The 25,264-nt window shown below is 37.3% G+C and overlaps 2 protein-coding genes across 2 annotated transcripts in view; both read right to left on the bottom strand.

Annotated features, from left to right (window-relative positions):
- LOC128697360 (hemocytin) overlaps positions 1 to 25,264 on the bottom strand; it is a 444,623-nt gene that overhangs the window by 89,964 nt on the left and 329,395 nt on the right. The window contains exons 70-71 of the mRNA XM_070093851.1: positions 24,391 to 24,452; positions 23,239 to 23,439 (exon numbers count right to left, since the gene is read on the bottom strand). Of these exons, the coding sequence (XP_069949952.1) occupies positions 23,239 to 23,439; positions 24,391 to 24,452 (263 nt within the window). The remainder of the gene's footprint in view (positions 1 to 23,238; positions 23,440 to 24,390; positions 24,453 to 25,264) is intronic.
- Positions 11,254 to 24,684, bottom strand: LOC138853969 (hemocytin-like). Its single transcript, XM_070094124.1, has 7 exons — positions 23,239 to 24,684; positions 22,340 to 22,454; positions 20,412 to 20,617; positions 20,044 to 20,224; positions 19,782 to 19,906; positions 12,875 to 13,063; positions 11,254 to 12,751 (listed from the first exon to the last, which is right to left on the bottom strand). Exons 2-7 carry the CDS (start codon positions 22,449 to 22,451, stop codon positions 12,482 to 12,484), a joined length of 1,083 nt encoding a protein of 360 aa, XP_069950225.1. The 5' UTR covers positions 22,452 to 22,454; positions 23,239 to 24,684; the 3' UTR covers positions 11,254 to 12,481.

The raw sequence follows: 25,264 nt of genomic DNA, 5'->3' as shown, positions 1-25,264 counted from the left end.
AAAGAAACCATGCCTGTCTTTGTAAACCATTATGCTTTATATAATCTGTTTACATTAATTTTTTATCATGATTTCATCATTGCTTAGTTAACGTTTTTTAAGACCCCATAATTATAAATATAAGGGTTTGCTGCTGCTCTTATTTTATTTTTTTGTACATCTGTATGTTCAAAAATTTGTTAATAAAAAAATAAATAAATAAATAAACAAATATTATTAATTAATATTATTATCTTCATTCACTCTGAAAATAATTTTTTGCTGTTTGTTTATTCTGAATGTTTTACAACTTGTACACAGTGTAAAATTTTTGGAGGTTATTATTATTAAAAAAAAAAAATATTGAGGTAAATGTTTTAAAACTACAAATGGGGGGAATAACTAAAAAGTAGCACATATTAATACACTTTTTTTCGCCGCCCAAGTGTTTTCCCCACACCTGTTCATTTTGTGTTTTTACATTGTCTCAACTCTGTATCTTTTTCTCTCGTTATTTTTTCTTTAATTAGTTCCCTTGGATGGCGTCAAGGTTAGCTGTAATAAAAGGGGTTTTTGCAATGCCGGTTAGAGGATGATGGTGTGCCATTCTGATTTTATTCAATAAACACCCTGCCACTCCCCCCCAAAATTAATATAATATTTTGGTAATTAAGTGTACGTGTGGTTTTTCCCTTTTTTGGTTTTTTTACTGCCCATTTTTTTTAAAATAAAGTTGTTTAAACTTGTTGTCGGGCATTTTTGCATTTTTTTGTGGTTCTGATAATAATACGGGAGCATGTGGAGCTGGGGAGGACAAATGTTTTCCGTTCAGCCATCAAAAAAACGGTATAAATTTGGGCTTGGGCCCAGCCCCCCCTCACCCGGTTTTTTTAAATTTTGGATGAATTATTCATTCTTCCCTTTTTTAATGGCATCTAGTAGTTGTTGTGTTTAAAACAGGAACAAGGCATGCCGATGTTAATTATGGTTTGCGCAGTGTAGGTAGCGAGGTGACCCCGGCAGGCTACAATACCGCACCAATGATTTTAAAAAAATATTTCCTGGATGTTTTAATTTTGAATTAAACGATAAAACGTTTTTCAAATCTGAAAGTATGTAAAAAAAGGTCTTTTTTTTTTTTACATTTGAAAACGTAAAAAAAACTTTTATCTACATTTTTTTTTTTTACATTTGAAAATATTTTAAAAAATAGATCTACTATTGGCCCCCGAATTTGAACGCCCATTTGTTTGGACCGTTTTAAGGGGTTTAAAAATCGATATTTAAAGGGAGGAACCAGGGACCACACTTGGGCTACTGCACCGACTTCCTACAAATAAAACTCCACCTCTCCCCCATTAAGATTAAAAAAACTTTAAGATAAGTAAGAATTTTCTGTGACTGATTTTTTTTTGTGTTTTTAATGCCAGTTCTTTTCAACAATATAATTTTGTGTAAACTTTTTTTCATTTATATGCATTTATAAATGGAAAATGGAGTTCCCTGGGCCGATTTTCGTTTGGGGCCCTACTGTATATGTGTCTGGAACTTCAGGCTGCTGTCAAGGTGGATTCCTAGGAATTTTCCCTCTGAGAGTCTTGTGATGGGTGATCTGTTTAGCGTCATGTTAAGTGGAACATTTGCAGCTCTGTTTCCAAACTGAATGAAATAGGTTTTATCAGTATTCAGGGTAAGTTTATTAGTCATCATCGAGGCAGATATTTTCTGCAATTCAGCATTGACTGTGTTGGTGAGTATGACTGGGTTTGCGTGGGAGAAGACATATGTAGTGTCATCTGCAAATAATATGGGTTTGAGTAGCTGTGATGCATTTGGTAGGTCATTGATGTAGATGAGAAAGAGGAGTGGTCCAAGGACAATTCCCTGTGAGACTCCTACTGTAATTGGTTCAGTGAAAGAGTTTGCACCATTTGTGTTCACATATTGGCTTCTGTTACTAAGGTATGACATTAGGTGGTTGAAGAAGTGGCCTCTTATACCATAGTGTGTTAATTTAGAGTACAACAGTTCATGGTCGACTGTATCAAAAGCTTTACGTAAATCAATGAAAATTCCCAGTGGGACTTCTTTCTTTTCGAGAGCAGTATATATTAGTTCTAGCACGTGTATGATAGCATCATTTGTGTTTTTATTATCCCTGAATCCAAACTGACAGGGGTTTAGTATGTTGTGTAAGACGAGATAGTGAATTAATTTTTCAGAGATTTTAGAAAGCAGTCGTAAGTTAGAGATTGGTCTATAGTTATTCAAGTCAGTTTGGTCACCTCCTTTGTGGATCAGAGTGACCCTCGCTATTTTGAGGATTGCTGGGAAGGTAGATGATTCAATGGATTTGTTAAAGAGTGTTGCAATAATTGGTGACAATACTTGAGAGGCTTTTTTGTACATAAAAGTTGGCAAGTTGTTTGTGTCTCCTGCCTTGTTTTTAAGGGTGTTGATGATGAGTGAGACTTCTGTTGGGTTGGTTGGAGCTAGGAATAGTGTGTTTGGGTAGGTGCTCGTGAGGTAGCCTGATGGACGGGTGTTTGAGTTTGGGATTTTGCTTGCTAGGTTCTTTCCTATGGTGGAGAAGAAAACATTGACTCTGCTATTTCAGTTGGTGGGAGTAGGGGTTTGTCTGATTTTGTTATATTGATTGTTTTGTTTTTGGATAACTTTTTAGTTCCAAGAATTTCAGATAGACTTTTCCAGGTCTTTTTCATATCACCTTTGATGTTATGTAGTCTATTTTCATAATACAATTTTTTAGATCTTCTTATCAGGCTGGTAAGAGCTGACGAGTAACATTTAGACTGGTCTCTAGTTATTTGACCCATTCTGTACTGTTTTTCATATTGGTACTTTGTGTTAATGGATTTAAGGATGCTGGGTGTTAGCCAGGGACTGTTCAGTCTCTTTGCTGTGATCTGTTTAGTTTTTTAGGGCAATGTTTGTTATAGAGGTAATGGGCTTTTTTTAGAAAATTATTTATACATTCATTCATATCTGTATATGTTTCGAGCTCATGCTAGTCGATGTTATTCATAGCTGCTATAAAGTTGTTAACAGCTGTCTCGTTATGTAGTCTGAAGGTAACTTTAGTAATGTCTTGGGGCAGTTTACCTAGATTGGCTATGAGAAAGGTTGGGTAGTGGTCTGTGGTGTTGTCTGTGATTATGCCTGATTTTAAAGGGGATATGGTGTTAGTCCAGATGTGGTCTATTAAAGAGATACTAGTCTCAGAGATTCTTGTAGGTTTAGATATTGTTGGTAGCAACAGGCAATTGCTCATAGTGTTTGTGAATTTGGTTACTTGTGGGTCCTGGTCATGTAGTAGATTTATGTTGAAATCTCCTGTTAGCAGCAGCTGGTCGTTGTTCATGTGTGCATCAGTTATGTTTCCTAATTTTTCACTAAAGTGGTAAATGTTTGACTGTGGTACTCTGTAGATGTTTATAACTGAGGGGTTTTTGCAGGTCTTTTGATTTAAATTTGGCTATGATATATTCACCATGCTCATATTTGTCTTTTAAGGCCACTAGGACCAGTTTGAGAGTCACTGGAACCCTGTCTCACAAAATAACTGTCAAGAGAGGTCTGTTTCTGGCATCTCTTTAAGATTTCCCTGAAGTGGGACAAGGTTTTGTCACTGAACATGTTACAGATATGGCTTGTTTCAGCTTGGTCAGGGTGATAGTTTTCAACAAAAGTTTGCAACTCATTCCACTTTGCACACATGTCCTTAATCAATGAAGAAGGCACCTCCTTCACTCCCTCTTCCTCCTCTGCAGCAAGTTCCTGAGCTGTGGTCTGATGCTGTTCCAGTTGAAGCTCTTGCAGTTCGTCAGTGGTTAGCTCTTCCCTGTGGTCTTCCACCAACTCTTCCACATCCTCTCCACTTACCTCCAGCCCCATGGACTTACCCAATGCCACAGTACCTTCCACAACAGGCAGAGGGTCGGCAGGGTCAGGGTCAGCCTCAAACCCTTCAACATCCCTCTGGACGACACAGTGTGGCCACAGTTGTCTCCAAGCAGAGTTCAAAATCCTCGAAGTCACTCTCTCCCAAGCCTTACCTATAAGGCTTATGCAGTGGAGGATACTGAAGTGCTTCCTCCAGAACTCTCTTAGGGTCAACTGAGTGTCTGAGGGCACTTCAAAGCACCTTTCAAACTTTGCTTTGGTGTAGAGTTTTTTGAAGTTAGAAATGACCTGCTGGTCCATGGGCTGGAGGAAAGGAGTGGTGTTAGGAGGCAAGAAGTTAACTGTTATAAAACTGAAGTCCCTAGTCTTCCAAGTTTGCAGGATGAGCAGGAGCATTGTCCAGTACCAGGAGGCACTTGAGTGGCAAATTATTTTCCAGGAGGTATTTTTTTACACTGGGGCCAAACACTTCATGGACCCACTCTTTGAAAATTTGCCTTGTGACCCATGCCTTATTATTCACTTTCCATAAGACACAATTTATTCTTGATGACATTGTTTTTCTTAACCCCTTCAGGGTCCAAGGCCAAAATCTGAAAAAAAAAAAAATATTTTTTCTTACAGAATTAAAGGGTATATTTTTGTGAAGGTAATAAGACAAAAAAATTTTTTTCTCATCAGTACTTACCGAGATACAGCGGCGGGAAGTTGACCCAAAATGACCGGGTGGCGGCAACATCAGTAACTTCCACAAAATCCCATTTTTTTATTTTACTTTTTTTAATGCTTTTTTCTTTTCTTTTCTATTTTTTTTCTTTTTCTAATAACATTTGTGGCCTGTGAGAGCAGTATAATGTATATTGTATAAGTGTACACTCATTGTATTCAACACAATAACTGCACTAATTTGTTTATTATTATATTGCTTACAAAACTTGTTTACAAGTTTATTGTAAACAAAATGATGAAAATATTAGTGCGGTTATTGTGTTGATTACAACGGTACCATATTGTACCATATGGTACAATGGTGCCATAGGGTGCAATTGTACCATATGGTACAATGGCACCATATGATACAATGGTACCATATGGTACAATGGCACATGATACAGTGGTACCATATGATACACCATTTGGTACAGTGGTACCATATGATACAATGGTACCATATGGTGTAATGGTACCATATGGTGTAATGGTACCATATGGTACATTGTACCATACAGTACAATGATACCATATGGTTCATTGTACCATATGGTACTGTTGTATTCAACACAATAAACACACTAATATTTTCATTATTATTTTGTTTACAATAGTTGTTTACAACAAAAATATGCAAAGATGTTGTATACAGTAGAAGCCCGCTTTACGGCGTTCTGCTAATACGGTCACTTCAAATTATGACCAAAACTCGCTATACGGCTCCCCCCACCTAACTTTCTAATACGGTCACCGCACCCCACCCAGTTTGTTTACATTCTCTGTGAGATCCGTAAGCACTATGTCTCTCCATTATGTCTGGAAACTCCAAAATTTTAAGTGTTTTTAAAAGTTATTTCATACTTTATATATACTCAGATAATTATACTTATGTATACCTGTACTAAATAAACTTATATACTGTGCTGGCGTGCAGGTACACATTAAAATCGGTAAGTGTGTCTTATGTCTCCAGACGTCATATTAGTAATGATGATAATAATCACCGAGTCTCATTTAAATGTCGTATATTACGTTAATATACACATTTTCATTAATCCATCTATGATATTTTTTCAAAATTATATAATAAACATGATGCATAACATATAAATATGATAAATACACCCCACAGTAGAATAAATAAACATAAATATGAGATGTGGTAGCAGACGACTTGCACAAGTGATGCCGTATTAGAAATAATAATAATAATAATAATCACCGAGTCTCATTAAATGTCGTGTATTACGTTAATATACACATTTTCATTAATCCAGCTATGATATTTTTTCAAAACTATATAATGAACATGATACATTACATATAAAGATGGTAAATACACCCCACAATAGAATAAATAAACATAAATATGAGATGTGGTAGCCAGATAACTTGTACAAGTGATGCCAAGAATAACATTTTCTCTAATCTAACATAAGAGGAAATGTGTTACTGGGGGTAACTGTAGAAAATTATTCTTTTCGTATATATGTAAGTTTATTCAGGTATACAGAAATACAGTTACATAGATTATCACACATAACAGCATATGTATAGAGAACCTAGGATAACCCAAAAAAGTCAGACAGAGTGACTTATTTCCATTGCCTTCACTCAGAGCGTCATTTCTTCTCAAAATGATGTTACATGAGAATGGGAGTGTTCTTCTTTATTTATTCTACCGTATCAATGTAGAGACAACCTGTACACAATGTAACTTGTACACAAACCAGACATGTACACTTCGTTTACAAAACTTACCTTCGCCTGGTTTGTTTACATAACTCTGCGCCTGTCCTCTCTCAGGCACTCATTCTTTCTCTCTCTCTCATTTATTCGTTTTATCTCATTTACTTACTCCTGACCCTACATTAAGACTACAAATATTTTAAGGTAAGTAATGAGTGAACTGTATATACATTTTATCGCTCTGGGATGCTTAAATATCATAGAATATATGTGTGGGTGGGTTGGCCTGGTATGGTAGCCTGGCTGACTACCATACATACCACACTTGATTTTTTACAATAAATACTACTCATCTCACCCTAGATTAAGACTACAAATATTTTAAGGTAAGTAATGAATAAACTGTATATGCATTTTATTGCTCTGGGATGCTTAAATGTAATAGAATATTATGTGTAGGTGGGGTGGCCTGGTATGGTAGCCCGGCTGACTACCATACATAACACACTTGATTTCTTACAATAAATACTACTTGTCTCACTCTAGATTAAGACTATAAATATTTTAAGGTAAGTAGTGAGTGCACTATGTGTGTATTGTACTTTTTTATTGTTTTTTGATGCCTAGTTCTATTGCTAACTTAATATATGTTAGTGTAAACTTGTTATCTAGTATTTGTATGCATTTATAATAAATAAGTGGAAAAAAAGGATGTTCCACTTCACGGCGATTTCCGCTTTACGGTGGTAGTGTTATGGGGCTATAGGACCCAACATGTATTTATAAGTAACAGTTACTCTGGAATACCTAATTATATTGAATTGATGGGGACTTTGCTCTAAATGTCAGAAGGACTGATCAACCTTATGACTGAGAGGCAGCTGGGTCAAGCCTATTTTTCTCAATATAATAGGTTATACTATAGACACATAAACACACAATTTAAATAAGTAGTTTATAAAGTTGTATTTCTTTTTGTAAAAGTAAAATTAAGGTGTGGTAGAATTGTGGTAACTGGAGAATTGTGCTTGGCAGCAGTCTTTTGTTTTGGTGGGAGGAGCTTAGCCAGGCTCTCTCTCTCTCTCCCTCTCACTGACTCTCTCTCTCTGTGGCTGACCTTCAACCTGGCAGGATCTCTGGGTCCTTCTTCTATCTTTTGGGGCATTATGTGTGCTCCAGGGGTGAGTTTTTATAATTTAAGTTGTGGCTACCATACCCAGGGTGACTAAAGTGTGTCAAAACACTGGTTAGCCCAGAGTTATGTCAAGAAGAGAGGACAAAAGTTGTTGGAATACACCATGTGGGAGAACAGCTATGCAGTGTGTAGATCGTTGTTTTGAAAATGTGAGGCTGTAATTGTATATTCTGTACATATCTATTGAGAATACAGTTATATTTTTATAGTAGTGGTTTACATAACCTGTGAAGAGGGCTGGTGAAAGGGTATCAGAGACACTCAAGATGATCAGCCATGATGTAAGTATTACCCCTAGACAAATAAGGCCATTAAGTAAAAAGCTACCCCACACTAGAACATGTAGTGAGAACCTTACTATAAAAGTAATAAGTGTAGTTCTGTTTCCAAACTGTATGAAGTAGGTTTTGCCAATATTGAGAGTAAGTTTGTTAATCATCATCCAGGTAGATATTTTCTGTAATTCGGCATTTACAGTATTGGCTAGCATGACTGGGCTTGGTGAGAGAAGATGTATGTAGTGTCATCTGCAAATAGTGTGGTTTGAGTAGTTATGACGCATTTGGTAGGTCATTTATGTAAATGAGAAAGAGAAGAGGGCTACGACATTTCCCTTTGGGACACTAACTGTAATTGGCTGTGTGGAAGAGTTTGCTCCATTTGTGCCACATATTGGTCAGTGCTAAGGTACAACTTTAGGTAGTTGAGGGAGTGCCTTCATACCATAGTGAGACAATTTTATGTGCAGCAAATCATGGTCAACTGTATCAAAAGCTTGCGAATTAAGAATGAAGATCCCCAATGGGACTTCTTTTCCTTTGAGTGCAGTATATTAGTTCTAGCATGTATAGTAGCATCATTCATATTTTTATTAGTCCCGAACCCAAACTGACAGGGCTGAGTATGTTGTGGGAGATGAGGAGGAATAGATTCGGCTATGAATTTAATTTTTCAAAGTGATTTTATAGGTGTTTACCCGGAGTTTACTCTGAGAGAGTTCCGGGTCAACGTTTCGCGCCCGGTCTGGAGACCAGGCCTCCTGGTGATCAGAGTTCGATCAACCAGGCTGTTGCTGCTGGCTGCACGCAAACCAACATACGAGCCACAGCCCGGCTGATCCGGAACTGACTTTAGGTGCTTGTCCAGTGCCAGCGGAAGACTGCTAGGTCTGTTGGTAACTCTCTTATGTGTGCAGAGGCTGAACAGTCTCGGCCCTGACACGGTAAGTTGGATACTGGCCTATAGTTATTCAAGTCTGTTTGATTCCTTTATGTATTGGGGTGACCTCGCTATTTTGAGAACTGTGGGGAAGGTAGAGGATCTGATGGATTTGTTAAAGAGTGCTGCAATGATTAAGACAGCACTTGCAAAGCTGTATATGCGTGGTAAGGTTTAAATCTCCTGTCTTGTTTTTTTAGTGTGTTGATAATAAGGAGACTTCTGTTGGGTTAATCGAGCAGAACAGTGTGTTCGGTAGTTGCCAGTGAGGTATTCATTGCAAGTATTTGAGCTGGGATTTTATCGGCAAGGTTTTTTTTCCTATGGTGGAGAAGAAAACATTGAGTCTGTTTGCATGTTTCCAGTTGGTGGGAGTTGGGTTCATCTGGTTTTGTTAGTGTGATTGTTCTGTTTCCTGATATCTTTTTTGTTCCTAGAATTTCAGATAGGGTTTTTCAGGTCTTTTTTATACCACCTTTTAGGTTGGATAATCTGTTCTCATAATACAAGTTTTTTGCCCTTCTTATCAGGCCGGTTAGGAGTGATGAGTAACGTTTTGTTTGGTCTCTGGTTATGTGACCCATTCTGTACTGTTTTTTGTATAGGTGCTTTATATTTATGGATTTGAGGATGCTAGGTGTTAGCAAGGGACTGTTCAGTCTCTTAGCTGTGATCTGTTTTTTTTTTTTAAGGCAGTGCTTGTTATAGAGGTATTGGGTCTTTTTTAGAAAATTATTAATACATTCGTCAGTATCTGTATAGGTTTCTAGCTCAGTTTGCCAGCTGATGTTTGTCATTGCTGTTGTGAAGTTATTAATGGCTGCCTCATTATGAAGTCTGAAGGTTACTTTAGTAGTGTCTTGGGGTAATTTACCTAGATTGGTTATAAGAAAGGTAGGGTAGTGGTCTGTGGTATTATCTGTGATTATGCCTGATTTTAAAGGAGATATGGTGTTGGTCCAGATGTTGTCTAATAGGGAAACACTAGTCTCTGTAATTCTTGTAGGTTTTGTTACTGTTGGTAGCAACAAGCAGTTACTCATAGTGTTTGCGAATTCAGTAACATGTGGGTCTTGGTCTTGCAGAAGATTTATATTGAAGTCACCTGAGAGTAGTAAGTGATCTTTGTTCATGCGTGCATCAGTTATCATACTTCCTAGGTTTTCACTAAAATGGCTAATGTTTGACTGTGGTACTCTGTAGATGTTTATCACTGTGAGAGGTTTTTGTAGGTGTTTGGATTTGAATTTAGCTATTAGATATTCCCCATGTTCATCCCTTGTGCAAGTATTAGTGACACATTCTAGTTGGTCTGAGTAGTATATAGCTGTGCCACCTCCTTGTTGATCTGGCCTACAGTTGTGTATGGCTGTGTAACTAGGGATGGCATAGATGTCTGTAGTATCTGGCTTTAGCCAGGTTTCGGTGAGAATAATGATGGACACACTGGCATGCAGGGAATTTAGTAATGCTTTGAGGTCATCATAATGTTTGCTTAAAGATCTGACATTGTAGTTAAAGACAGTTATGTTGTTGTTGGCTCTGACAAGTGCCTTTGTTTGCTCTGCTCTGTAGTAATTACAATTACTGTTTGATTCATTTAAGTCATTGAATAGGAGGTTAATATTAAGATCAATGCTTGTAATCATAAGATTTATTTTGGATCTATAATTAGACTTTAGTATAAGACAAAGTAAATATTCTAAAGCTAAAAAATAGCACCTGAATTATTTTAACAAATGTAAATATATGAACTAAGATAGTTCTTCAAAGCTAAAATAAAGGAGACAATATAAAAGGGACTAAAATAAGTAGTGGTGAACAAATAAAGTGGTAATCAAACAAGGGAGCTAGAGAATATAATATTAAAATAATGAATGTATTATACTTTAGCACCTGAGAATATCACCTTGATTACTTTAACAACTGTGAATATATGAACTAAGGTAGTTATTTAAAGCTAAAATAAAGGAGAAAATATACAAGGGACTAAACTAAGTACGTAATGGTAAACAAAGTTAAATGGACAGATAGTCACTATGATATAATATTGATTTATGAGTAATATCTGACTTGTAATATGTATTAAGTTTGAGCAATTAATAGCATTAAACAAAGTAAAAAAAATATATAAGGTAGTTGGTACTAGCTTGTAAATGATAGTTCTGGGAATTGCACAATAATATAATTGGTATATACACTAATTGCACCATACAATATAAATGGGACTAAAATAAGTAGTGGTAAACAAAATTAAATGGACAGATAGCAACCATGAATAACATTAATTTAGGAGTAACATTTGACTTGAAACACAAAATTTGAGCAATTAACAGCAATTAAAAAGAAGTAAAAGGTATTTGAGGTAGCTGGTATTAGCTAGTATAAAAAATGAACAATAATGTAACAGAAATGTACACTATATGTACCACACGAATATATGTGTAAAGGACACTTAACTAATCTGTTACGGAAATGTCAGCTTTTCTAAGGAAGGTAGAGAAATCATGTTCATTTGAGATGGTGTATTGTTGTCCTGTTGATGTTTTCCTAATTAGTATTTTCCCATCTCGAGTGAAACACAGTTAATGGAAGCATGGGTTACGTTCCTGAAATTGGAGGTACACGGGAAAACATGGCATATGAAGTGAACAATTTATGGAAAAAATTGGGTTACATTCCTGACACTTCAAAAATTAACCCAATTATTTTTTGAAGCGTCTTAACTCAACTAAAATATGTATAATGTTTATTTTACAATGGTCTTGAAAGGACACAGATGTTATGGGCACATTAAAAATTATGATCGGTACATTTTATATAGAGTTTACATGGGATGATTTAACCTGGGTGTTAACATCAATGTAGAGGGTAGTTGTGCCCCTACTGGGCTGAGGTGGATGAAGTGAACTGCTGAGGATAATAGACTGAGGCTGACAAAGAGTTGTGACTTACCAAAGCACTCAGTATTCTGTCAGATGACTGCTTACTTTAAAATAATTAAATCTTTCAGAACAAGATGAACACTTGCAAAATTTACCGCTTGCACTGTTTTATAGTATGCTAGAGCTTCCTTCCTTATGGTAAGGAAATTAAGCAGAGGCACTTTTCTCTGTTTTCTGATGAATTCACTCATTCAGCTTTTGTCAGTCTTATTTAGATGTACTGATCTCTGTCCTATTTTTTTTGGCAAGTCAGGGTCAGTGTTACTCATTATGCAAGCTCTCATTTTCTCTTCAATGTCTCAAACTGGTGATTCTCTTATACCAAGAGCACTTGCTGTCTCCATTACATACTGCCTCAATCACATCTAATGTCTTCACTAGAGGCATAGTTTCACACTAACTTCTTGACAACTTCACTAACACAAGATTTCTTTTTCATTTATATGGTGGGGCAATGAAAAGATCAGAAGTAGAAGCATAAACAGAGGAAAGCAAATATATGGTACACATCCATGAGGCAACTGGCAGCATGGGTGGGGGTGGTTGTACTGAAGAGTGATGCTAAATCTAGTGTAAAACAGTGGAGTTCCAAGACATGTGGGAGAGGAATTATCCTGCACAGTAAGCTTCATTAGTCAAACAGAGGGAGCAGGTGTAGTAGTGAAATAAAGATGATGTAATCAGTCTATCAACCCTGGAGAAAAAGTATTTGAAGTGGTCATTCCCTCAGCTTGGAGAAAAGTTCAGCTCCATGGTCTGGAACAATATCGTTCCAGACCATGGAACGATACTGTATTGTTTACAGATGTCACTAAATATCCTATTCTTTATATAAAGGTACATACTGTATATTTAAAAGTACTTTACCTGGTTTAAGATCTGTATCCTCAGGAGTAATAAGTTTTGGGCAGTCTTCAGGCTCCAAACACACACAGGCATATTGAAGACATTCATTTAATTCCTTAATAAGCTTCCAGTGTTGCCCATACCCACACTCATTATTTGGTCTGGTTGGAGTTGGACAAGATGGTTCACCTACCACTACACACGTCTTACTTGGTCCACAACAACTGTCCTCGGATTCAGGAACCTTGGATTAAGTTAACCAATAGTTTAATATAATAAAATTTAAAACATAAATTCTTGTAACTGTGTATCAAGACCTATATATATGTGTGCACTAAACTCTGAATATCAATGAAGGAACACTAACTTCAACCAGAATATATCCTTTATCACAGTGAGGATCTCTAGGACAGGCCTTGGTGTTGCAGTTGATGCCACGCTCAAGACATTCACACATAGTACAAGCATCTGTCTGCCAGCTCTCACCTACTCGATGACCCTCATCATCACACAATTTGCAATGACTTGAATCCATGCAGCTTCCCTCATGCAATACCTGAGATTAGCCACAAAATAAATAAATAAATTAATTAATAAATAAATAAATAAATAAATAAATGGGAAGTACAATGCCTGCACTTTAAAGGAGGGATTTGGGATATTGGCAGTTTGAAGGGACATCTAAACTGTCATATCTGAGCGCCTCTGCAAAGACAGTGATTACAGTGCTCGTCACAGCATTATGCCGGGTGAGTGTCCCTGCATAATGCTGTGACGAAAATCAAAGGCCTACCATACAGTGGGGTCTTTTTTTCGTCAGTGCATTATGCCGGGTAGCAGCCATTTGTATGATGTCATGGCCTGCCACCACACTCCACAGTGGCTCCTCAGTTCTCACATGGCTGCTGTGGTAAGAGAAAGTGTTGCACTTTTGTCTATCATCCACCCCATCTTTTGTCCGGTGTTCCCTTTAGTTTTGGGGGTATACATGTTTGATTATGGGTAAAAGGAAGTCTTTAACACCTGAAAACTATAGCTTAAGTCAAAGGGCTTCACAAAGCTGGGCACAAGACAAAAGAAAGAGTGGAGAATGTTGGTGTGTGTGAGCTCTCAGTGAGGAACTGGGCGCAACATTTCAAGGCTGGTGGTGGTGTCAAGATACCTTCTCCCAAACCCCGGCCTGACCCCTCAAAGTAGACATCTGTTCGTACCCTAACTGTGTTAAAGAAGCAGTTAGAGTACACCTAAGATAACTGCTAGAGAATTGAAAGAAAAGAACCCACATCTTCTCTCAGAGGTATCTGAAAGAACTGTTAGCAGATGTGTGTCAGAACTGGGCTACAGTAGTTACCGCCAGGTTAAGAAACTGATCCTCTCCAAGCCACAGAAGAAATGTAGGCTGGATTATGCAAAGAAATATCTTCACTGGAATCCTCAACAGTGGTCTGAAGTACTTTGGAGTGATGAAGCAACCTTCACCTTCACCTGTAACCGTGGTGAACATGTGTACCGGCCCAGAGACAGTGACCAGCTAGACCCACACTACACCTGTGGAACCACCAAACACCCAGACTCGCTCATGGTTTGGGGGTGTTTCAGTGCTCAGTGTTGGTGAACTCACTGTGCTTCCCAAAAATCAGTATAATTACCTGGAGTTACTGTGTGACAATTTACCTGAGACGTTTGACAAGTGTGGGGCTATGGTTTTTATGCAGGATGGAAAACCGTGTCGTACCACCAAATCTGTAGTTCAGTGGCTTAAGAACTGTGAAGTGAGGTTCTTTAATGACTGGCCAGGCAATTCCAAAGACCTAAACCCTATTGAGAACCTCTGGTCAATAGTGAAACAAAGTTTACTGGAAGTTTACTCCGCGGCTGTAGACTGCTCTACATGAGGCAATGAATAATATACCTCCCCAAACCCTCAAGAATTTGTGAGAGTCTTCCTACATGGCTGAGGGACATGATTAAGCGTAAAGGACACAGCACCAAGTATTAAAACCTCAGTAAGCGTGTAAATACAGTGGACCCCCGGTATTCAATATTAATTCGTTCCTGAGAACTCATCGAATACCGAAAATATCGAAAAGCGAATCAATTTTCCTCATAAGAAATAATGGAAATTAAATTAATCTGTGCAAGACACCCAGAAATATGAAAAAAAAAGTTTACCACATGAAATATTAAGTTTAATGCAATAGAATAATTACAATAACAACAATAACAATAGAATAATACAATAGAATAATTGACACTTACCTTTAATGAAGATCTGGTGATGATTGATGGGATGGGAGGAGGGGAGAGGTCAAAGTTGTTACTGTTTAGAAGGGGAATCCCCTTCCGTTAGGACTTGAGGTAGCAAGTCCTTTTCTGGGGTTACTTCCCTTCTTCTTTTAATGCCACTAGAACCAGCTTGAGAGTCACTGGACTTCTGTCGCACAACATATCTGTCCATAGAGGCCTGTACCTCTCGTTCCTTTATGACTTTCCTAAAGTGTTTCACAACATTGTCAGTGTAATAGTCACCAGCATGGCTTGCAATAGCTGTCTGAGGGTGATTGTCATCCATAAAGGTTTGCACTTCAAGCCACTTTGCACATACTTAATCTTTGAAGTAGGCAACTTCTTCAATTTCTCTATTTGCAGTTTCCTCAGGTCTGGCCTCTTGCTGTTGAAGATGATCTAGCAGCTCATCATTGGTTAGTTCTTCATTGTCATCTTCCACCAACTCTTCCACATCCTCCCCACTAACCTCCAACCCCAAGGACTTCCCAATGCGACAATGGATTCCTCAACTGGCATAGGATTCTCAGGGTTAGCCTCAAACCCTTCAAAATCCATTTTGTCTACACATTCTGGCCACAGTTTTTTCCAGGCAGAGTTCAAGGTCCTCTTAGTCACTTCCTCCCAAGCCTTACCTATAACGTTTATACAATTGAGGATATTAAAGTGATCCTTCCGAAACTCTTTTAGTCAGTTGAGTTTCTGTGGTCACTACAAAGCACTTTTGAAACAGCTTTTGTGTGCAGTTTCTTGAAGTTGGAAATGACCTGCTGGTCCATGGACTGCAGGAGAGGAGTGGTATTAGGAGGCAAAAACTTGACCTTAATGAAGCTCATTTCCGCAGAAAGTCGCTCTGCCACGTCTGAAGGATGACCAGGAGCATTGTCTAATACCAGGAGGCACTTAAGGTTTAATTTCTCTTCAATTAGGTAATTTTTCACAGTGGGGGCAAATGTATGGTGTAACCAGTCATAGAAAAAGTCCCTAGTGACCCATGCCTTACTGTTTGCCCTCCACAGCACACACAAATTAGCCTTGAGGACATCGTTTTTCCTGAACACACTTTGCAATCACCACTAGCATTGGCACACATCAAAAGAGTAAGCCTGTCTTTCATAGGCTTATGTCCTGGGATTGCCTTTTCCTCCTGAGTAATGTAGGTCTGGCTTGGCATTTTCTTCCAAAACAGGCCTGTTTCATCGCAATTAAACACTTGTTCAGGTTTAAATTCTTCACTGTCTGTGTAATCCTTGAATTCCCTCACATATTTTTCAGCTGCTTTTTGGTCCGAACTGGCAGCCTCACCATGCCTAATCACACTATGTATGCCACTACGATTCTTAAATCTTTCAAACCAACCTTTGCTGGCCTTAAATTCACTCACATCAGCACTAGTTGCAGGCAATTTCTTTACCAAATTGTCATGCAACTGCCTAGCCTTTTCACAAATGATCGCTTGAGAGATGCTATCTCCTGCTATCTGTTTTTCATTTATCCACACCAATAATAGTCTCTCAACATTTTCTAACACTTGCGGTCGCTGTTTCGTAATCACAGTTACACCTTTTGCAAGAACAGCTTCCTTGATTGCCGTTTTCCTGGTCACTATAGTAGAAATGGTTGATTGGGGTTTACTATGCAACCTGACCAGCTCCGACACACGCACTCCACTTTTGTACTTTGCAATTATCTCTTTCTTCATTTCAATAGTCATTAGCACCTTTTTTCTAGAAGGGTTGGCACTAGAAGCTTTCTTGGGGCCCATGGTGACTTATTTTGCAGAAACAAGCACCAAAAACAGTGATAATGTGGAATGTACCGAATGTATCCTTAGATGCGCGCACACTGGCTGGCTTGTAAACACTGGCACATACGGGGCAGTTCAGGCCACACATGGACACGTCTCATACGAATCGCATCGAATACCGGGTTTTCGATTGGATACCGAGGCAAAATTTTTGCGATAAAATGCATCGAATACCGTATTTATCGAATACCGGGAGTCCACTGTATATATATATATATATATTATAATCTTTCATGGTTCTCCATGGGGAAGTGTAACAGAATTCTTCCTCTGTGAGCCATGCGTGTCATGTGAGACGACTAAAATGCCAGGAGTAAGGGGCTAGTAACCCTTTCTCCTGTATATATTACAAAGTGGCCTCCCTGCCTTGGTAGGATACGGCCGGTGCATTGAAAGAAAAAAGAATTTTTCTTGGTATGTGTTTGTGTTGTGGTACGTGTGTGGGGGAGGGGTGGCATAATGCCATGACGAGCACTGTATGTATGAATGATGATGAAAATGTTTTTCTTTCTTTTTTGGGGTTTTCTTTCTTTTTGGGTCACTCTGCCTCAGTGGGAAATGGCAAATGTGTTAAAAAAAAAATATACAGTAGAGCTCTATATTTGTGGATTTGGTTTCCACTGTTTCATTTATCCAAGGTTACCATGGCCCCAAAACAAGCCTTAATTTTGCTTAATAATGACACCAAACCACAATAGTAGTAATGATGGCAGTTCTTCAAAGTCTAAGAGAAACTGTGAAGTGCTTCCCATCAGTGAAAAAGTGCTAATTCTCTACTTATTGTACATAATTTATCAATTAAACTTTATCAAAGGTATGTACGCAAATAGAAAATGACTTGTATATATTGGGATTGCTACTATCTGTGGTTTTGGGTATCTGCAGTAGATCTTGGAAATGTATCTCCCACAGATATGGGGGGACCACTGTATCTAAAAATTTTCATTTTCCTCAATATTGTAATATCAGAGCTTCACTCTGTTTGACACCTACAACATCATTAATATTCGTCCTGGGTGCTACAGATAATATCCAGAGATGAGAGGGGAGAGCGAAGAAAAAATCCAAAAACTTTTGAAGAACACACACCAAGTAAGACGCATGATACTCTCAGAGCAGCAGCTTTAGGCAGTGTGGGTGAAGGAAGGACCTGTGTCTCTCCAAACACTTGAGTCACAGGTAAAAAGTCCAAGGTGGGGACTACCAAGCTTTAGCATGTAATTTGCTGATTCTATGCTTATGGATCAAACTATCAATGCTGTTTCCAGATTTATGCAAAAAATGGATGAATTTTATAATATTTTACAAAGTTTTATAACAAAGTATTGTTTAATACAGAGTTTACTGTACATAATATGCATATTATTTATTCAACAAAAATTTTAATTTATTTTTTATTAACACATTGGCTGTTTCCCACCAAGGCAGGGTGGCCCGAAAAAGAAAAACTTCCATCATCATCATTCACTCCATCACTGTCTTGCCAGAGGCATGCTTACACTACAGTTATAAAACTTCACCATTAACACCCCTCCTTCAGAGTGCTGGCACTGTACATAATTATTAAAGTTAGAGCTATAACCAAGAAAGAGTCCTGAATACTGCATCTTTCTCATTTTTTCATGTGATAGTGTGGGGTAACATGTACAGGTTCTGTAAACGTTAGGCTCAACAAATGATTTTGGGACAGTGCCAAACTGCAAAAGAATTTAGAGCAATATAGGATAAAGAGTAAGAAAAATAGTATTTCACTCTAATATTTTCATGTGATTTAGTTACCATTTCAGGCAGTTAGACATAGAATCAGAAATATTATTATCCAGATTATTTTTTTTTATCTCCTGAGCCAACTTTGTTAGTGATGATGTTTTTGGAATGGAGCTTTGCTTTCATTTCATTCCAACAAGTTTTAATGGGATTCAGGTCAGGGCTGTTTCCTGGTCACTGGATAACATTGATATTGTTCTTGCAATCATTTCTTGACGTATTTTGGCATTTGAAACGGGGGACACTTGCATAAGGTGTAAGGTGCCATGAACATTGTGGAATGTGAGGAAATGTCTGACGATCTGTTGGAGTGTGAGCAGGGTAATATTTAGTGAAGGGATTCAGGGAAACCGGTTATTTTCATATAAACCATACCCCCGGCCGGGATTGAACCCGCGGTCATAGAGTCTCAAAACTCCAGCCCGTCGCGTTAGCCACTAGACCAGCTAGCCACAATAAGATTCATCCAACTAGGTATATTTCTACACCATAGGAAAGTTAGCACAGGCACCTCTGTGACCACAAATGCAAGTTTTTACAGACGAATCTCCAGCTAGCGTGGCCGTGACAAACTCTAGCTCAAGTCCCTTCACTGCCGTCAACATGACGCAATCGTGTCATTACGATTTCTTGAGTCAGTTATTTTCATATAGTCGGACTTGAGTCCTGGAAATGGGAAGTACAATGCCTGCACTTTAAAGGAGGGGTTTGGGATATTGGCAGTTTGGAGGGATATGTTGTGTATCTTTATATGTGTATGCTTCTAGACTGTTGTATTCTAAGCACCTCTGCAAAAACAGTGATAATGTGCGAGTGTGGTGAAAGTGTTGAATGATGATGAAAGTATTTTCTTTTTGGGGATTTTCTTTCTTTTTTGGGTCACCCTGCCTCGGTGGGAGACGGCCGACTTGTTGAAAAAAAAAAAAAAAAAGTGAGGAAATGTTCCTTAAGCATGTCTACTGTATGTAAGACCCCACAAATGATGTTAAGACAAATGGGATCAGACACATTTGCAGTCTTCATATACTAATTAATATTATTAAGTTAACCACTAAATCACAGAATGGATAAGGTTTCAACCCACGACAGGTGAGTCCTAAAACTCACAGGCCAGTGAGCTAACCACTGAAACACCTAACCCTAAGCAAGTGATATCAACATACCACATTAAATTCCATGTAATATACTGTTCATAAAATTGTGTATATAATTCAATGAAGTGATTGGAGCCTGTTGTCCTAGTACATACAATTTACCAGATGGTAATTGGAGACAGTGGATTCAAATCCCATTTGCTCTTATTTGTTGCATCTGTTTACTGCAATTTTTCTACATGTGTATAATGCAGTTTCGTAAAATAGGTATGTCATTCAATAAGTATCAATTGCTTTCAACCAAAGAGACTGACACTCACCATGCCATCTGGACAGAAGCAGCCATCAATGAAGGATATGGGACAAGCCTTGGGATTATTGTCAAGTTCCTCATAGTTTTCACAAGTGCGTACACATCCTGATGCACAAGAATAATACTCCTGGCCTGTAAAGACAATAAAATTATCTTAGGAATACATAGAAATGTAGTATATTTAAGGATGAAGTTTAACAAGCCATTATTGACATAAAATATTTTACACACGTAAGACAACATTAGAAGAATAATTATAATAGACAAACCTCCAAAACAGTTCTTTGGACAAAGTTCATCCGAACGCCAGTCTAAACAAATGCCAAGCTCGGCACAATGTTTGGCATAAGCTGAAATACTGTGGCATGCACTAATATTGGGCTCATGACTATTACAAGTATCAAGATGGCATGAAGATACATAGGCTGCTGGATCCTCAACTGGGTGACACTGTTTTAATATTAAATAATGTTAATTATTTTAAAATATTTAGTACTGTAGTCCAAATATTTAAAATGTTGGAAAAATTGCATTGTATTCCAGTAACACAACTTCAAGAAAAAATTATTTGCATTGTCTCTTCAAGGAGATTTACCATTAAAAAAAAAAAAAAAGACATCAGATAATAAATACAAACCTTTCCAAATACGTCTTCATTCATTATATAAAGGCATGGATCCTGATCAGGAGGCAGTGGGAGACAAGGTATTTCTTCCTTCTTCAAGGCAGTGCAAGTATTTGGTTCACCCTCTAGTAACCAGCTGGTCCCAAAAGTATCAACAGACTCAACCTGGCCTATATCCTTAGCTACCAAGTCATCCTCATTATTGTGATTACAATTACCTAGAAATATATAAACAAAATATGTGAGAATATTTATATATTTATATAGATGGGGTTGTAAAAGAAGTAAATGCTAGGGTATTCAGGAGAGGGGTGGGATTAAATTATTGGAAATCAAATACAAAATGAGAATTGACACAGTTACTTTTTGCTGATGATACTGTGCTTATGGGAGATTCTAAAGAAAAATTGCAAAGGTTAGTGGATGAGTTTGGGAGTGTGTGCAAAGGTAGAAAGTTGAAAGTGAACATAGAAAAGAGTAAGGTGATGAGGGTATCAAATGATTTAGATAAGAAAAATTGGATATCAAATTGGGGAGGAGGAGTATGGAAGAAGTGAATGTTTTCAGATACTTGGGAGTTGACGTGTCGGCGGATGGATTTATGAAGGATGAGGTTAATCATAGAATTGATGAGGGAAAAAAGGTGAGTGGTGCATTGAGGTATATTTGGAGACAAAAAACATTATCTATGGAGGCAAAGAAGGGAATGTATGAAACTATAGTAGTACCAACACTCTTATATGGGTGTGAAGCTTGGGTTGTGAATGCAGCAGCGAGGAGGCGGTTGGAGGCAGTGGAGATGTCCTGTCTAAGGGCAATGTGTGGTGTAAATATTATGCAGAAAATTCGGAGTGTGGAAATTAGGAGAAGGTGTGGAGTTAATGAAAGTATTAGTGAGAGGGCTGAAGAGGGGTTGTTGAGGTGGTTTGGTCATTTAGAGAGAATGGATCAAAGTATGTAGAATGACATGGAGAGCATATAAATCTGTAGGGAAAGGAAGGCAGGGTAGGGGTCGTCCTCAAAAAGGTCGGAGGGAGGGGGTAAAGGTGTTGTGGGCGAGGGGCCTGGACTTCCAGCAAGCGTGCGTGAGTGTGTTAGATAGGAGTGAATGGAGATGAATGGTATTTGGGACCTGACGATCTGTTGGAGTGTGAGCAGGGTAATATTTAGTGATGGGATTCAGGGAAACCGGTTATTTTTATATAGCCAGACTTGAGTCCTGAAAATGGGAAGTACAATGCCTGCACTCTAAAGGAAGGGTTTGGGATATTGGCAGTTTGGAAGGATATGTTGTGTATCTTTATAGGTATATGCTTCTAAGCTGTTGTGTTCTGAGCACCTCTGCAAAAACAGTGATTATGTGTGAGTGAGGTGAAAGTGTTAAATGATGATGAAAGTATTTTCTTTTTGGGGATTTTCTTTCTTTTTTGGGTCAACCTGCCTCGGTGGGAGACGGCTGACTTGTTAAAAAAAAAAAAAAATTATGTACCAAAAGATTATCAACTTGAATCATAGAGAATCTTCAGTTTACTACAATAGTCATCTTAAATACTTTTATTCTCTTTTACAGCATGAAAATTATGTAATATAGTTTTCTAATACAGTATAAATAAATAAATGCTATGATTACCTTTGTCAGGAGTCAAGAAGTAGGTTTTATTCATATCTATATATTTGACAATGTGGTTGGAGCTTCATCTGTCAAGTATTACTGATGTAGCTTACAAAAAGGGTTGACCCAAGAATGGATCCTTGTGGCATTCCACTCCAACTATTATTCCAGTCAGATTCTACTTCATTTAAGATGCTAATGTCTTTTGTTTTTCAATCATTGCTTTATCCAATTAAGTACTGTATTATCTGTGCTGAAGATAACTAAAAACAACATATTTCCAGCCCAAATTTTAGAATGTTTAAATAATTAAATATCTAAAACTCACCACACAATCCTTCAGTCTTATTGAAATAGAGATATGATGGTAAACGAATTGAGAATCCATGGCTTTCCAGGAAGAAATGCACTTCCAGTTGTATTCTAGGAATGGCAACCATAACCTGGGTTGAAAGGGAAAATAATGAAGTATTAAAGTGACCAATATATGTAATCAACTACCAAATTTTAGAGTAATACTGACTTAAGAGCAACAAAATTAATTAAAATTTTTTTCAACAATAAGTATTTTGCAAGTGGCAAAAGAATATATAAAAGAATGAAAAAAAATGAAAGAAATAATATGTGGGATACAGTAGTATATCAAAGCCTAATTTACGACAAACATTTTCCACTGATTAGTACATCCTGTGAGAGTGATACCAAATGAGAAAGGCAGCAGAAGTATGAGAGCTGAGAAGGCAAGCACTGTTATGAAATATGTAAGGTTTCATGAGTGTATATGAACACATTTAGAAGACACATCAGCACTCAGATAAAAAGTTGGATGCTGTCCTCTATGGCTACGCCCATATGGAAAATTCCCCAAAGTCAAATTAGGAGTCAAACATGTAGTAAGCTGGAGAAATTAAATAAACAATAAATGAAACTCAATTAGATAAATTGAAGTATAGATTTGGTAAAGGAATATTAGTATGTCTGTAAATAATACAGAGGAAGTATGGAGCTCTATATATATTTGTTAAAAATAAATGAATTAAAATGCTAATTACAGGAAGTACAATAATGTGCTACTTAATGAAGAAACTAAAAAAGTAAATTTTGAGAACAGTGTTTTATTTATATATTAGCTTACACCTTGTACTACTTAACAATTATACTGTATAATCATATCACAAACATGTCTTATATGATCAAGACATGTAGCAAAATATGTGACTGACCCACCTGAGAAGTGTCAGGTTGTTGCACTACTAGCCAAGATTCTTGGTAGGGGAAGCTAGTCAGTTGATGGTCATCAGCAGATACAGTGACAGCATCTCTCCCATCAGTTGAGATGAAAACCGTGTGAGAGTTGAAGTGGAGAATTAAGGAATCAGTACAAACAGTCACTGGGTCTATGGTGCATTGCTTGTTGTGGACAATTACCTATTTTACACATAATTGTTAATAACTTCATGCACATATGAATATGAATGTTGTATTAGTCATAAACAAAAACAAAACAAAAGTTTATTTCTTTGCAAAGGTTACAATGTGTATGTACATTTCATAATTTGACTGGTACAAAGAAAGCCACTATCATGCCAGGGCATTTCGGTCAGACTTAACCTAATATTTAAAGGCTACTTAAGTCTAGAGAGGTAAAGAGTGGTAAATTTCAAATATTCAATATTTTACTCTTGTTATTAATATGAGTTAGTACAATTTATGATACAAACATACATTTTTAGGTATGTAATAATGGTTTATGAAAGCCTGTAATTGTTTTACATGATGGTAGGATTGCTGGTGTCCTTTTTTTCTGTCTCATGAACATGCAAGATTTCAGGTAAGTCTTGCTACTTCTACTTACACTTAGGTCACACTACTCATACATGTACAAGCATATATATACACACCCCTCTGGGTTTTCTGCTATTTTCTTTCTAGTTCTTGTTCTTGTTTATTTTCTCTTATCTCCATGGGGAAGTGGAACAGAATTCTTCCTCCATAAGCCATGCGTGTTGTAAGAGGCGATTAAAATGCCAGGAGCAAGGGGGCTAGTAACCCCGTCTCCTGTATAATTTACTAAATTTGAAAAGAGATACTTTTGTTTTTCTTTTTGGGCAACCCTGCCTCGTTGGGATACAGCCGGTTTGTTGAAAGAAATAAAGAATAATGGCTTAATAGGTAAGGGGTAATAAAATATTTGGGAGAGTTGCTTCAAAACTGGTTAAAGATTAGCATAGTGTGGGAATGGTTATTAATGATAGATGAGCTGAGATGACTGCAAGAGATGTGTATTTCAGAATTAAATGAGATGAAATTCCAAGCTGATAACCCTTAGCATTCCACAGCAAACTAAAACAGAGTAAGAGATGAGGGAGCACTACTGACTTGGTCTGCAATGAGAACCACATTATCCACATGCATGCAAAATAGGCATGCAAGAGCACAATCTGAAGTATGTTAATACAGTGAGCAATGCTGAATGACCCATATGGTTTTATGATGTCTTTGTAAAAATAATATAACAATGATAATATAATATGGGGCTTGGACATTCGGCAGACATGTGTAAGCGAGTTAGATAAGAGTGGAAAACAAATGGTTTCAGGGACTCAAAATGTTGGAGTGTGAGCAGGGTAATATTTTGTTAACCCCTTGACTGTCACAATCCCAAATTCTGAGATGTCTCCTGGTGTCGAAAAAAAAAAAAAAAAAAAAAAAAAAAAAAAAAAAAAAAAAAAAAAAAAAAAAAAAAACTTATGAAATGATAGAGAATCTTTTCCCGGTTGTAATGACACCAAAAGAACGAAATTTGATGGAAAACTGACGGAATTACGCCCTCGTGAAGTTAACGACCTCAGCGATATTTACGAATTGGCGATTTCGCCCACTTTGAGCCCTATTTTTGGCTAATTCCATTGTTCCAGTCAACCAAACTCATAGCTATTTCTTTAGAACTCCATTTTTTCTATCGATTGAGTACAAGAAACTGCCCATTTACTAATTTCAACTACCCAATAACATGGTCAGAAATTTACAATTTGGCCAATTTCACGAAAATAAAAAAAATGATAATTTCAAAATAGGGTCCAGAATGAACAATGCAGACATTCCTGGCTCTAAAATAACATTTTCTATGTTCATCAGTCACATCTCCAGGCCCCTCTGATATTACTCTTGCTTTCTATTCTGAATTTTTATTCAAACAAAAAATTTTATTTATTTATTTAATGTCTTTGAAAACAGTACATTGAGATTGTGT

Source organism: Cherax quadricarinatus, chromosome 44 (genome assembly GCF_038502225.1).
Source record: "Cherax quadricarinatus isolate ZL_2023a chromosome 44, ASM3850222v1, whole genome shotgun sequence".
In the NCBI taxonomy this organism is placed as follows: Eukaryota; Metazoa; Arthropoda; class Malacostraca; order Decapoda; family Parastacidae; genus Cherax; species Cherax quadricarinatus.
This window is presented reverse-complemented; position numbering and strand designations above follow the sequence as displayed.

Coding starts and splice junctions, on each gene's coding strand:
- LOC138853969 (XM_070094124.1), bottom strand. CDS start 22,451: ATGGTTGCCATTCCTAGAATACAACTGGAAGTGCATTTCTTCCTGGAA. Junction 20,618..22,339: donor TAAGACTGAAGGATTGTGTG/GTGAGTTTTAGA, acceptor ATATATTTCTAG/GTAATTGTAATCACAATAAT. Junction 13,064..19,781: donor GCTTCTGTCCAGATGGCATG/GTGAGTGTCAGT, acceptor GGCTAATCTCAG/GTATTGCATGAGGGAAGCTG.